We start from the raw sequence: 15,574 nt of genomic DNA on the forward strand, positions 1-15,574 counted from the left end.
TGGCACTGTACGGCTTGGGTGGAAATTACCATTTTATGGATCAGAAATTCGACCCCTGTATCAGTAAGGAAATTGTTCTATACACTTCTGAAATACACGTGGGCAATTCCAGTATTGCGGCGGCAGTGTGACTACCTCAAAAGTTTCAGTGGTAATTATCAGGAGAACAAGGAACCCCACCTAACTAGTGGTTCCTGGAGGTAAAGCAGAAAAGGACCTTGGACCAATGGTTAAGGGTCTGCAAGGACTGCCATAAGAAAAGGTCCTGGTCACAACTAGGTGGAGTCTGTGGCAAATGTAATGAGGTAAAGGCTTTCTAGTACAGTAGGAGCAGAGGCAGCCTTTGAACAGGAAGTCGTAGGAGGGTTGTTGTTCAATGCTGATGTGGACCCTTTACTCTTCAAGGCCCCATTGCACCTTTGGACCCTCCAGCCAAATAGAATGGGTAAAATGCTCACAGTCGAGCTGCATAAAGTGACCATCAACCCAAATGCTGTTTTGCCCCGCAGGACACAGTACCCTTATTCCTTGGAATCAAACGTGCTATGCCCCTGGTTTATTGCAAGCTATAAATCAAAATGTGAACAATTTCTGTTATGTATTTTACAAAACCCAGGAAAATTTGGTGAAGATGGAGGATCTCATACACCACCCTCTGATGGACTGTTCATGCACTTACAGATGAATTTTATAGAAGTACCTCCATGTGAAGGATATAAATATGTCTGGGTCATTATTGACTTGTTTATATCATAGAATCATAGAAATCTACAGCATATTACAGGCCTTTTGGCCCACAATGTTGTGCCAACCTGCCTAAAATTACCCCACCGCATAGACCTCTATTTTTCTAAGCTCCATATACCTATCTAAGAATTTCTTAAAAGATCCTATTGTATCTGCCTCTACCACTGTTGCTGGCAGTGCATTCCACACAGCCATCACTTTCTGTGTAAAAAACCTATCTCTGACATCCCCCTTGCACCTTAAAAATATGCCCCCTCGTGTTAGCCATTTCAGCCCTGGGAAAAAGCCTCTGGCTACCCACACAATCAATGCCTTTCACCATCTTCTGCTGTGGGTGATTCCCTTTAAGTCCAGCAAATGGGGCTCAGCGTGTAGCTTGGGAATGAGGGGAGTTACACTGAAAACTCTGAAGAGTTACAGGACAGACACCAATTGCCACTTTATCCTTTAAAATTGTTCCGAACGTTGACCGACTGTAGCTTAATGCTTTTCCAATGACCGATGGTGTTTCACCTATTTCTGATCGCTTTATAATTTCTACTTCATTTTCAATTGTGATCATTCTCCAGAACAGAAACACTGCAGGTGGCGGGTCCGAGCTCCACCGGGTCCTAAAGTCCACCAACTTGAGCATCTGTGTTTTTTGGTATCCACGGGGGTGGGGGGGGGGAGGTGGGGAGGGTCCTGGAACAAATCCCCTGCGTATAAGGAGGACCGACTATACAGGTAGTCCCCGAGTTACGAATGTCCGACTTATGGACAACTCGTATTTACGAACCGAGGAAGGAGAACGCCGTCCGTCATTTTAAGTTGTTGCCTTTGACACTGTGTTGAGTGTTTAACTTTGTATTTGGCTTAAAAGTTTCTTAGTAAGATTCACCCTGACCCCGCCCCCGCCCCCCCCCCCCCCATTCCGGTTGGCTGGTGGCGCAGTGAGATCAGCGCCGGGCTCAAGAACCGAGTTTCCCAAGTTTGATCTAGTGAAGGATCACTCCTGTGCCGAGTTGATGTTGATCCAGTGACTCCCGTACCGGGTTGATGTTGAGCTCGCAACTCAACCTTGATTAAAAAAAACATGGCCACCTCCAGTTTAAATTCCCATGCAGAATATTGTGGAGGATCAAATACCCAAACCCAGCACAGTCCCATTTAGCCTCATTTAGCCTCAGTGCAGTGGAGTTTAGGACCCGGGGAATTCAATGTGGTGGTCCTTAGGACCCAGCGGACCTTGGGAGCTGGCGCAGCTCGGAACCTGCCACCTGCAGTGTTTCTGTTCCAATGACAGGAAGCAATCATGATTGAAAATAAAGTGGAAATAATAAAGCGTTTGGAAAGAGGTGAAACACCATCGGTCATTGGAAAAGCGTTAGGCTACAGTCGGTCAACGAACGGAACAATTTTAAAGGATAACGGATAAAGTGAGAATAATGGAGCATGTGAAAGGCCCTGCCCCGAAGAAAGCTACAATTATTACTAAGCAACACAGTGGTTTAATTATTGGAATACATACATTTCTTAAATGTTTTATATGCATAGAAAGGTAAAATATATACTATATTCTAAGTCAAACATTTGACTAACGCTAAATAATACCGGATGTACTTGTTCCGACTTACGTACAAATCCAACTTAAAAACGGGCTCGGTAAGTAACTCGTACATAACCCGGGGACTGCCTGTATTTAAATACATGTTGCCAATCAAATGGGGTGCTTTGTCCTGGATAACATTAAGCTTTACTTCAGTTATGAATATTGCACTCATCTAGGCAAGTGGAGAGAATATTTCATCCCTTGCATCTTGTCTATAATGGAAAGGATTTTTGGACATTAGGAGGCTTTTCCTTTGTATACCTCAATCTACTGATGTGATGAATTGATTTGTATGGATGGCATGCTAAATTACATTTATTCATTACACCTCCCTTTTAGGAGGCAAGTTAATCATTGCAGGATACCCAACCTCTGTTCTTGTAGTCGATATATTTAAGACTGGGCCAGCTGAGCTTCCAGTTAATGTGGGACTCAGTGAAAGTAATGTTTGAAAGTCAAGGATAAGTGCTAAGCCTCCCTTTTGTTTGGGAATATTCCATGCCTAATGTCTTTGTGACATAAATGGTACCTATCACTTGCCAGGACATATCTGAATATTGTGTATGTCTTGCTGCTTGCTGATGCGACTATTTAATTTGCTAAAATGCAAATTAACTGAACATTGTACAATCATAAAACATCCCCACATCTGATTTTACAATGGAAAGATCAGCTTTGAAGCAGCAGTTAAAAGATTGTAATATAGGCATTGCTCAAAAAAAAGTCAGTGATGATGGATCTGGGTTGATTGATGTCCAGCAACTCCAGACATCTTTTCTTGTGCAAAATACAAGTTCAACCACTAGAATACATTTCCCATTTGGCACTCAGGGCTTCAATTTTACCATTGCTCCTTGATACACTTAATCAAATGCTACAAAGTGATCAAGTCATCAATTACGCCATCATCAATTACGCCATCAAGTGACATATCAATCAATAACTTGGTCACTGATGACCAGTTTGGGTTTATCTAGAATCAGTCCACTCCAGATCTCATAGATCAGAGAGTTGAATTCCAGAGTTGAGAATAACTGTCTTTGATATCACTATACCTTCCATTATTCTGCCAATGATTGAGAAGACCAATTTGACAATAATTAACCAGACTGGATCTGTCCTACGTTTTGTGAACAGGACATATCTGGGCAATCTTCCACATTGCAGGGCAGATTTCAGCACTGTATTAGTATTGAAAAATGATGGAATGGCTTGGCTACATTGCTAATTCTGAAGAGTAGTCTTCAGCACTTACAATGGGATGTTATTTGGTCTTATAGCCATTACTGTGTCTATCAACTTCACCCATTTTTTCCCCAACAGAAGTTGGTATACATTAAGATTTAATTAAAAATTATTCTGAGAAGTGAAGATTCAGAAAATAATCTCCATTTTAAAGTACACCTCAGTTAAGCTAATTATGTTTACATCATTAGTCATTATTAAACAAAGAGTGTGCAAGTCAGAAAGCACCTGCACAGACCGAAACAGACCAAATGCTTCCAGTTGATGATGCTTCATTTCTAACTGATCTAACAATTCATCAGGAAAGGGAAGTCTTCTCTTTTTTTTTCGACACACACACACACAAACGCCATGTGAATAAAAGCAGTGTAGCAGTGCGAGAGGTAATAGTGGAAGTAGAATAAACAGTACTATCCAAAGAGGAGCTGAGCAAGTATCAGAAAAGGAAAAAAAAATCAAGGTATGGAAAAAAGAGAAACTGATTTGAATACTAAAATTGATGAAATAGGTTGGTCAAGACTATTCCTTGACAGTATGACAAATACAATAAATGTCCGACTTAGTACAATATAATTTTTTACATCAATTATATATTACACCACAAAAAATAAATAGATTAAACCCAAATTTATCTGATCAATGTTTTCGATGTAATCAAGAAATTGGTACTTTTTTACATTCTACTTGGTCTTGTTTTAAAATTCAGCCTTTCTAGATAAATTTAAGAGCTTTATTGGAACAAATCATTGGAATACAACTTACACATAATTCAACATTATTTTTACTAGGTAGTATTGAAGGGATAAAACTGGAACTTAAATTGAACAACTACCAGAAAAAAATTATAAAAATTGCATTGGCAGTAGCCAAAAAGGCTATTACGGTTACTTGGAAATCAGACTCATATTTAACTATGGACTGTTGGAATAATGAAATTTTTAGCTGCACTTCATATGAAAAAATTACTTATAATTTAAGAAATGAATATATTTCTGAAAATTTGGCATCCTTATTTACAAAAGATAGGATTAAATATGTAAGCTCTTTGAAAATAAAGTTATTAGCCATTTGGGGAAATAAATAAATATATATATTAAAGTTATTTTCAACTCCATGGAGCATGTGGAGATCTTCTGATATCCAGGCAATCTTTTTCTTTCTTTTTCTTTTTTCTTTTTTTTTCAGATGGGGATATTAAGGGGGGGAAGGGTTAAGGGGAGGGGAGAGGGCTGATATTATACTCTACTATTCTATTATACTATTCACTCTATGTAATTATCTTAAAAAATCAAATAAAAAATATATTTAAAAAATGTATGAAAAAAGGGTGGAGAATGAGGCTAGCAAAAATTGCCCTTGGGCAGCCAGCATGAACTTGGTTTGCTAAATGGTCTCTTCTGGGCTGTAACCTTTGCGGTTCTTTGGGGAAAAGAGACTAAAGATGGGAAATGTCAAGAATGACTAACTATTTGATATTGTGTTTCATGACTATCCCTAGAGGCAGTAACATGTAATTCAGAAGATGTGGTGCTATATTCTTCCAGCACACATTGAGCTTTGTTGGAACAATATAGCAGGTTAGAGAGACAGAAGTCAAAGGAGAAATGGGAATTGACTTACAGGGCAATGAAATCATCTTAGAGTTGGCAACAACATAGTGAATAGGATTGTGTTGCTCAATATTTACAATTCTACAAGATCAATTTAGGTCGTAGTTTGTCATTTTTTGGTCAAATTTCATCAGTACCCTCTTAACTAAAAAAATTTGAAAAATGATGTGCGAAAATGCCCATTCTGACTCTCCCTAATTATGTTAACTGAATTAACTGTACAGCAGCATCCCCTTTTTTTCTCATTTCATTAAGGAAAATCAATAATTAGGGAAACATATTTCTACAGCTCTTCAATAAACCCAACATCTCAACTGTTCTCATTGCCACAATATTCCAATCTTGGAAGCATCTTTATAAATCTTGTACCTTTGAGAGCAATCATGCCTATACTGTATTATATACCAAATAATGCAAGCAGTACAGATTATCCCCAGGTTACAAACACCTGACTTACTGACAATCCCTACATGCAAATGAGCTCCTATATTATTAAACTCAGAAGTCCCACCAATACCTTTTGCATGCAGAGCGAATTTTGGATCCAATTATGCACTCTCTTGGAAAAAGCCTTCCATTTACCTTTATAGCTGTTTTCAGTCCACTTCTACTTAATTACTTATTGTAATAAAGAATTCAATTTAGAATTCACAGATTTAGCATATTTCAAAGAGCTTTAAAGACGTAATATGAAAATTGAAAAAAGTCAAGCAAAGAAGATTAGGATCATTAATAAATTCTTGTTCAAAGAAACTGCTACAGTATTGAGGAAAAATGCTTAAACAAATATGGAAAAAATTACACAAGTAATTCTATAGAATAGACTTCTGACAACTTTAGAATCTGCCACTAACTAAAGGGAAAGCAGTAAAACAAGCTGGATTTAAAGAAATTAAGTTTGCAAAGATTGAGAGATTTATAAATGTGGGAGATGTGCTTTAATATGACAGGATATCCTACAGTGGGATAAAGAATGGAAGGGTGAGGGCATGAATTTCAGTTACTGAATGACACCTGTCACATTGAGGGTTAATATGAGAGTAGAATTGAGCAAGTTTATCTTTAGACATATGAGCTCTATGTACAATTTTAAATTGTATTAAAGCATGTTTAGCACATATAGAAGAAGAATTAACCATTTGTAAAATTTTTTCCCATTTTTCTATTGATATATTATATTGAAGTTCTTTTTCCCATTCTTGTTTAATTCTACCTGATATTTCTGGTTGTATCTTCATAATCATATTATAAATAAAAGCCACTAATCCCTTCTGATAGGGATTTAAGGTAAAAATCATACCTAAAAAGTCCATTGAAGTTGAATTGGGGAAGGATGTCATTCAGATGTGGCTTCATTGACCCACATGTTTTGGTCATGTCCCACTTTACATAACTATTGGAAGGACATATTTGCTACCATTTCCTCAGTTTGGAATATCGATTTACAACCTCATTTTATTACTGCAATTTTTGGTATACCAAATGAGGATGGTAATCAGTTTTCCCCTTCAATTAGACGAATGATTGCCTTTGTAACATTAATGGCCAGAAGGTCTATATTGCAAAATTGGAAAGCAGTAAATCCTCCTACCACATTTCAGTGGCTCTCTCAAACTATTTCTTATCTGAGCTTGGAAAAAATTAGAAGCACTATTTTTGACTCATCAGTTAAATTTGAAGAAACTTGGGGACCATTCATTCGACATTTTCATATGAATTAATTTGACCTCTCCCAGACCTTCTCTCTGTCTATTCTTGTTCTGGTATAGAGTTTTTGGCACTATCATATACAAATAAACTGTTATTATTGCCCATGTTAGTTCACTTTAGTATTTTTTTTTCTCAATATATATTTTTTGCTTGTATTTTTACAATTTTTTCTTTTTCTTTTGACGATTATTCTTATTTTTTTCATACAATTATTATAGACTTGATTGATAATGTACTATGTTTTTCTGTTGATATCTTAATAGGATATTGTTATCCTATTATTAATTCAATTTCAAGTCTTATGCATTTATAACCTATTCATTATTATGTTATGTTTTTTTATATATATGAAATTCAATAAAAAGATGGAAAAAGAAAGAATTTCAGTTACTGATTAAGCAATGGCAATTACAACTGATTTAAAGACAAAAAAATTACAGAAGACCCATTGAATTCTACGGCGTTGACTTTACTTTTATGGAATTCATTTGCAGTCAAGTGTCAATTCAAATAATGATCCCTGGGAGCTTTAATGCCATCAAGCTGCCTTAAGGCAGCTGATCAAAATGAATTTTCAGATGGCCAACCCCAGGAAGGGAAGAAGACAAATTTCTGAATTATAATTTAAACACTTTGCAAAGCGCATAACGTTAGAACCTTAACAAGGATTAAAAATATTTTTATAATAAATAAACTTCTACAATACATCCTACAAAATTAATAGGCCTTTAGAGTTTACTGTGTAATGATTACAGCTTACTAAATGAAAATATTACTGATGCTCAAAGTCTGAAATAAAAAGCAGAAGACATTGAAAACATTTTGTTGATTGGGCAATATCTATCATGGAGATGAGTTAAAATTTCATGCTAATGATCTTTCATCAGATGTCTCATTCTGATGTTCAGTGACCAAAACACAAACTATTGCTTTAACAACATACCATATATTTCCCCATCCACCAAGTATTTCTAGCTTTTTTGGCAATCACAGGATTGCATTTCACTAATACGACATTTTCAGTGTATTTTGCAAGGACAGCTTGCAAATACTTTAAATTCCCAAAATTTCACCAATTTCCATTGATAATAGAAGTGGCTGCAAAGCACCATTAACGATAGAGCAGCACCAAATCCCTCAAGAAAACTTGTGGTTTCTGAGTTGAATCACGCATGCATGTAAATTACTAAATGAGTAACTAAATTATCATTACGTAGTGTAATAATGCCAAACCCTAATGATTTCACTGTCATTAAAATTGTAATATCCAGGCTAATGTTTTTTTAAACTTAAAGGGCTCAAGGACATGGATCCAAGGTGCATCAGTGAGGACTAAAATAAATACAGAACTTACCCTTAATGATAGAATGGCAAGTTTGCCAATAGTCAAAGCCATGAGGCTAATGGTAGGGGAGGAAGGGGAGTAATCACTGGGGTAATCAAGTCTAAAGCGATCTCTGCCAGCTGCAGAGCAAATGCAGCCCATCTCCCAGATATCAAAAAATTTGTGAAATCTTCCACCTCTATAGAACAGGGGCACAAGAATATAAAGTGGAAATTGCAAACACAATTTACTAAAGGATTAACACGAGGAAATCTGCAGATGCTGGAAATTCAAACAACACACACAAAATGCTGGTGGAACTCAGCAGGCCAGTCAGCATCTATAAGAAGAAGCACCGTCGACGTCCTGACGAAGGGTCTCGGCCTGAAACGTCGACAGTGCTTCTCCTTATAGATGCTGACTGGCCTGCTGAGTTCCACCAGCATTTTGTGTGTGTTGTTACTAAAGGATTAGCCAGATTAACAATGTCTAGTGATTTTTAAGTAGGTCACTGGTTTTATATTTCAAAGTTTGATGTTGTTTTCTGTTAAACATTAGCTGAACTTTTTAAAACCAGTCTGGACATTTAAATCTAAGCAGGCTTTTCTTAAAACATACAGCATGTTATTTTTTTAACCCTCCCACAATTTTAAGTGCCTAAACACCCAGGCTACTTTAATATAATGCAGTGACCTTGATATATTAAGAAAATGTGGAATTTAAGCACTGATCTTTTACAAAGGCTCATCTGGGCCTGAACTATAAAACACTTCCTTCACACAAAAAGATAATTACCACCTACCTATTAAATTGTCTCAAAATACTTAGGTCACCTTTCTAGAGTGAACAAAATCTGTTATGTAACAAGCAACAAATAATCACTCTGGTTAATTGATACACATACGGACCAGTACATTTTGGTCCACTTAAGTAGCAGCACCAATTAGCTGAGGCTTCATAGAAATAGTTAAAAAGGGATTAAAGAGAAAAACAGTAACAAATTATGTATTCAAATGAAATACAGAAAATATATTAGAACATTACCAATAGTACTATAGTACTATAAAACTGTATTTTGGTTTCCAATAGTTATCAATGGAGGGATTCATCCACTGTACCAAGGAACAAAAACAGCAGAGACACCTAGTGCAGATAGTCAACTGTTTTGATATAATACTACCCTTCAAATCTTCACTTTCATTGTAACATTCAAGATGATTGTTGATACCATCAAATTCTTTGTAGTCTAAACTTGTTGAAGTAGTGAAATTGTTTCATTTTCACTCCTGGCCTTTTCTAGCATCTTCCAAGCCTAAATGCTTGAAACCGCAGGAAGCAAAAGAATTTGAAATCATCTTACTGCTCAATGCTAGTTAGTTACTGTTGGTTAGTTAGTCGCTACTAGTTAGAACCTGTTCAGCAAATCTCCTGTCCAAATTAAGCAGCACAATGTCCCAAGTAAATGGAATCCCAGCAATTTTATCGGTGAAATTTTGTTCAAGAGTTGTCCTAAATAAGGGGCTGCCCTGATTAACCAATGGACCAATTAACAGGAATCCAATCTTTGGAATCTGATCATGAGATTGTTTTACTGAAAACCAGGTATATGATTAATGGAAATCAGAATAACATAAGAGTTCAACTGACTTTTTTTATGCAGAGAAATATTTGATCATGAAGTACACAGCCTTTTACAAATGTGTTAAAACTAGAATTTGTATTTATATCTTGTAAGGAAAGAAGTACAGAAATAATTAAAACCAAATACTCAAAAAACAAGAAAATGAAACTAAGTCCTTTAAATAACCTGCACAAGAATCAGGTCAAAAACCATTGTATACAGTGCAAAATTTTGAGAGACTAAGCTCAAAGCAAAATATTAATCAGAGCTGGCATGTTGAATGTCAGAGAAACAAATTTTGCAAATGTTGTTCTTAAGGTGTAACTTCATTACTAAATTCAGTGCTGCAAATCAGAATCAGGTTTAATATAATTGGCATATGTTGTGAAATATGTTGTTTTCCAGCAGCAGTACATTCAGAAGCAAAGTTAGTTATTTAAGCACGTTTTAAAACAAAGTTTTATGATTGACTATGCTACTGTCCGTACAACCCCAGCTCTCTCAACAATTCTGGCCCTTTCAATGGACTGATGCACTGTTTTCTTCTCCCCAGAACACTTTCTCTAGCAACCTTTTGGCAATTTATCTACTTAGCTATCTTTAATCCAGTGAGAATCATGGTTATCTAGCTATCAAATCAAAAAAAATATTTTTTGTGTTAAACTCAGAAGTATTCCAAAAAAATTGAAGGGCGTACCCAAATAAAGCAAGACCAAGGTTTGTGTTAATAAATTGCAAGCTCACTTTTACGCCAACTACTAAAACAATGTCAGTCTAAATAACTCGCTTTCAATGACAGTCAGAGTAAATCCTCCACCATGGACATCTCATGTCCAGAGACTCATCTTGCCTGCCCTAATTAATTACCTAATAATATGGATGGATCAAAGGCAGGATATTCTATGGAGGTACAATTCACTTCCTGATTTTCCAAGGTCATTTGTGTTTACAAGGCACAAATCAAGAACATGACTGATTAATTTTCACTTATCTGATTGCAACACCAACACTCAAGCAACTTCCAGTAAATTGGTACTTCATTCTGCATGTTAAATTTTCTCTCCTTAAATACCAGCTCATCATTATCCAGAGTGCAACACTTGCAAGATGCACTACAGTAACTTATCAAGGTTTCTTCAATGCTATTTGTGACCACAGCTTTTTCTAAAGTTTCAACAGGTACTGGGGAATGAAGATCTGAAGTTTCATATAATCCTACTGGGGAAATAATTCTCTGTACTGACACTTGTGTATAGTTACACTACACAACTGCAGCAGTACAGGATATACCACTTTCTCATATGAAATTCTGGATTGCCTAGCCAATGACATATTTGGAGTTCTGGTCATTTCATTATAGGAAGAATATGAAAACTTTAGAGAAGGCGCATAGGATATTTACCAGGATGCTGCGTAGATTACAGTGATCTAGGGCTATTCTCTAGTGGAGCGGAGGAGGATGAGGAGTGACTAATAAACCTGAACCAATATTTTAAATAATCAAAACTCATACTTCATATCGGTATGCTTGTGGAGGCAATGCAGTGAATGAGTCAAGTCACATAATGTCAAGCCAGCATGGGAGTTAAATTACTTTATGTGAACAACAATTGTATCATGCCATAATATTGTGTAGGATGGCGACTCTTTTTTTTGCACAGAAAATAAAGTCCGCTCATTCAGCATTGTTTTTGGAGTCAAGAGGGTGGACAGGCAGAAATCCGACATCAATTAAGACTATCTATTCAAAATGCAAGATGGGCTCGCAAGCTGTTGTTTGCCAGTAACGAATTCGAAACTTGGCAATACAAACATTGTAGTTATAAGATTGTATATTAAGACATCATGCAAGTATATAACTTTTCGAAGAGGATGTGGCAAAGAACAGCCGTAAACACTAAAGGCACCGGAGGAGTGACGAACATCAGCCGCAGCATTACACAATTGCGTTTATAACGGTGTGGACACGAATCCTAGTCCGCTACACAGCTGTAAAAACGTCACCCCATAATTTAGTAAGCAGAATCATGAAGTGACAAGAAGCATGCGGCAAGGTCCGCTGCTTGGTCTTTGTTTTGCAGCATTACCCAGAAACGAGGACGTCGAGCGCCTCCTGGAGAAGCACATTTTGGGATTTGGGGGCACGGTTCGGGAGGGGCGGAGACCCCTGCCATGAACCAGGGAAAGATTTTGGTCAGGAATGAGAAAGAGTGAATGGTGGGGTTGCCTTGGTGAGCTTTTGCCATTAACGTGACAGCAGCAGGGAAGGGGATCGGGTGAGTATGAAAGGGCCCGGTAAACACGGGAACCGGCAGCCGTGACGCAGCAAGCGGCTGCAGCACGGCTAACCCTGACCGGGAACACCCGGGTGAAACACGATGTAAGAGATCAAGCAGACCGCACCCGCCCAACTCACAAAATTATCCCTGAAGTCGCTGTCTGGGCACAGGACATAGAAAGAAACGCCGGGATCCGCGTAGAAATCCAGGCGGCTCTCGGCCTCTTCAGTGGCGATGAGCTCGAACGGGGTGTTGTAGCACCATTTGTCCGCGATGTCGACGAACTGCTGGAATTCCATGGCCGCCGGATCTCCGGTGCGGGCGCGCGTCCTCCGTTACCTCAGCCGCGACCTCGCCCGCCGCATCAGTCTGGAATGGAGCGCGGCCCACGGAGCGCACCGCGCTTTTGTTTTATTTCTCTCGCGGTTCGTCGCTCGCCTTGTGGCGCACTTCCGCCTTTCCGACGGCTTGCAGCCGACTGCCTCCCCCTTCTTTCCCCCTCCCCCCAGTCCCGGGCGCTCGCGTTCCTTCCCCGAGCCCGAAGACCGCAGCACGAGGGCGCTGAGCAACCTGCAAGCTGGGGGCTCCATCCTTAAAGCCTGTTCAATTAATACTGGGATTTGATTCTGCCGGCGATCTATTAGTTGCACATTTATCGATTTCTAATAGTGTACATTATGAACTTATGCAATTACAACATCCCATAGGCAGTGAAATAGTTTCCAACTCCTCACTATAACGCAACGAAAATAGTAGTAGTGTTGGTTCAATAGCTGGAAGAGTAGAAGTGTAATCCCTACCGTTAATTTGTGGGATTTAAATTGTTAAATAGCCATTATTTAAGTTGCCAAGTTGTTTTTATAACAGTTAAACAAATACTCTTTAATGAATACATATAAAATGCTGTTTTCTAGTCTTGCACTATTGAAAGATCTTTTTGAGTTCCTGTTTTCAAAAGCTTACCACCCCTTCAAGTACAGACAGTTTCTCCAGTGTTCAAACTGGGTAGGACTTGAAAATACACTTTAACGTCAAAATTAATAGACGTTGACCTTTTGTAATTGAAACAAATACTATACCAACATTCATTTCTTTACTCTTCATAGCACATTTCTTCAGGGGAACATCTTTTTCGTTATGCACCCAGGCAAAGGCAGATTAATGGGAATGACCACATCCTTCAACTAATCTGAACTCTGAATATGGACATCTTTATGAACCTGCACATTGTTTTACATAACATAACTGAATAGGTGGAATTAATGCTAGTTCTTCCCATCCCCCTATACACCAATCTGACAATGATTGTGGAAGCAAAGTCATGGGCTATATTTAAAGTCTAGGTTGAAAGGATCTTGATTGCAAGAACATCCATGGTTACAGGGAGAAGGTAGGAGAATGGGGTTGAGAAGGATAATAAATCAGCATGATGAAATGGCAGAGCAAACTTGATGGCATAATTCTGCTCCTATATCTTATGGAACTCAGCCAAAACCCTTCAGGACTAGAACAGAAGGGAGCAGAATCCAAAATAAGAAATTAGGTGCTGACTTCCTTTTCAGTCCTGATTCTCTTTCCCCCCTCCCCCATAAATGCTGCCTGCACTTAATGAGTTTCTCCAACTCAAGATTTCTGCAGAATTTCTTGTCATTACCCAATGTAGCCTATTTGTCAGTTGTGTCCTATGTCCCATAGAAACCTAATTCTCTTATAATTTAATCAGTGAAGCATTCAATTGACAACAAAAATTGCTTTTGGTTCAGGATAAACCAAACTAAATGCAGCTGGTTCAGGATACGTCATATAATCATTATAATTCTTTTCCATCTACTTAGAAGGATGGGGGAAAAAGCACAAGTCACAATTTACAAGTAGTGTAAAATTGCACAATAAATATGTATATTTCCATTAAAAACAATCTTACACTAGAAAGCAAATCCAGTATATATGTTAATAGTAGGCCAAGAAATAGGGCACTTGACACTGCATTAGGCCATTTACTGTGTTTAAGAAATTACTTGAAAGACAATATTATATAAACATTTCTTTATATGTATTTAAAGTGTGAAGTTACTTTAAGTAAAGAAAGATGGTGAACAGGAGTTTCTTTCCTGCCCAACCCAACCTAGAACCATGAGCTGCAAGATTTCATTAACATGACATTTGTGCTGAAACACTGTAATATTAAAATTTCAAATCTATAAATTTCTTGCTTTTCATATAAGTCTCTATCTGTTAGGCAAAACCAAAAACATATTTAATATGGCAGGTTTGGATTGTGAGAATACAGTATTTTAGATACTAGACTTCTAAAGAACACAGAAGAATCAAGCTGCTTTACTAAGCTCACTTGCATGAAAATAACAATATGATTAAGGTGTGTTACATTGGAATAATCCTATAGCATGCATGACATAAGCAAATTGGGGATTAATATGGTCAAATGTTTAAATTTATCGGTCTGTGACGATACTGGTACAGGTTTATATTATCAGAACTACAAATACACAAGATAATCAGATTCCTCAGGTAGCCCTGTCTAGATAGCCTCGAGAAGTTATAAATTAAGATTCTCAGATTTTTTTAAATGTAGTTGAATTTGTTTCTTATAGAAAACTGTAATTGAACAAAACATACAAAGGTGAAATAAAGGATAAAAGAACTAGAGTAGGCTGTAACACAAATAGCCTTAAAATAGTCACTAAATGGAATATTGGGGTGTCAGGGACAGGTAGCACCTCTGGTGGGGGAACATGTCACATCCTTTTCAGACAACACACACAAAATGCTGGTGGAACACAGCAGGCCAGGCAGCATCTATAAGGAGAAGCACTGTCAACGTTTTGGGCTGAGACCCTTAAAGACTCTTTTCAGGCAGTTTTTCCACCTCTGGTCTCCACCTGGCACTCAGCTCTCACCTGTGGTTCCCCATAGCTGTATACATGTGACAGCAACCACACCCCGGGCAACGGCTTCGACAAGTCGGCTAAATCAGGTGAGGGTAGCTGACGGGTCTCAAACCCTTGGTGAGATAGGGAGTTGTCTATCCCAGCATATGAAGACAGACTCCAGCAGATTGAGTGGACAAGACCAATGGAAGGTCCAATGGTTAAGAAGGCAGTCTCTGCAAGTGTTGTGGAACGCGTAGAGCATGACAAGACACAGAAGATGTCCTGGTCATCCTCTGTGACTAGTACCATCCCCAGCCATCTCATCTCGTCTTGCCACTGGATCCAGATAGGAATTGGGAAGAGAGTGAGGCCAACGCTGCGCAACTCTCCCTTACTTAAATCCAAATCAAGCGCTAGTCTCGACACCATCATCATAATGGTGTCGAGGTCTTCATCAATGACGATGGACGAACAACCAACCAAATGGAGTATTTTAATGAGGAAAAAAATAAACAAAAAAAGTGAGTGGAGAAAAAAAATTCTACTTCCAACCTAT

At 38.0% G+C, this 15,574-nt stretch overlaps 1 protein-coding gene across 1 annotated transcript in view; it reads right to left on the reverse strand.

Annotated features, from left to right (window-relative positions):
- Nucleotides 1–12,617, reverse strand: part of mturn (maturin, neural progenitor differentiation regulator homolog (Xenopus)) — a 37,388-nt gene extending 24,771 nt beyond the window's left edge. The window contains exon 1 of the mRNA XM_059945369.1: nt 12,265–12,617. Coding sequence (XP_059801352.1) covers nt 12,265–12,426 — 162 coding nt within the window. The 5' untranslated portion in view covers nt 12,427–12,617. The remainder of the gene's footprint in view (nt 1–12,264) is intronic.
- Nucleotides 12,618–15,574: the final 2,957 nt, after the last annotated feature.

This window comes from Hypanus sabinus, chromosome 20 (assembly GCF_030144855.1).
Source record: "Hypanus sabinus isolate sHypSab1 chromosome 20, sHypSab1.hap1, whole genome shotgun sequence".
NCBI lineage: Eukaryota > Metazoa > Chordata > Chondrichthyes > Myliobatiformes > Dasyatidae > Hypanus > Hypanus sabinus.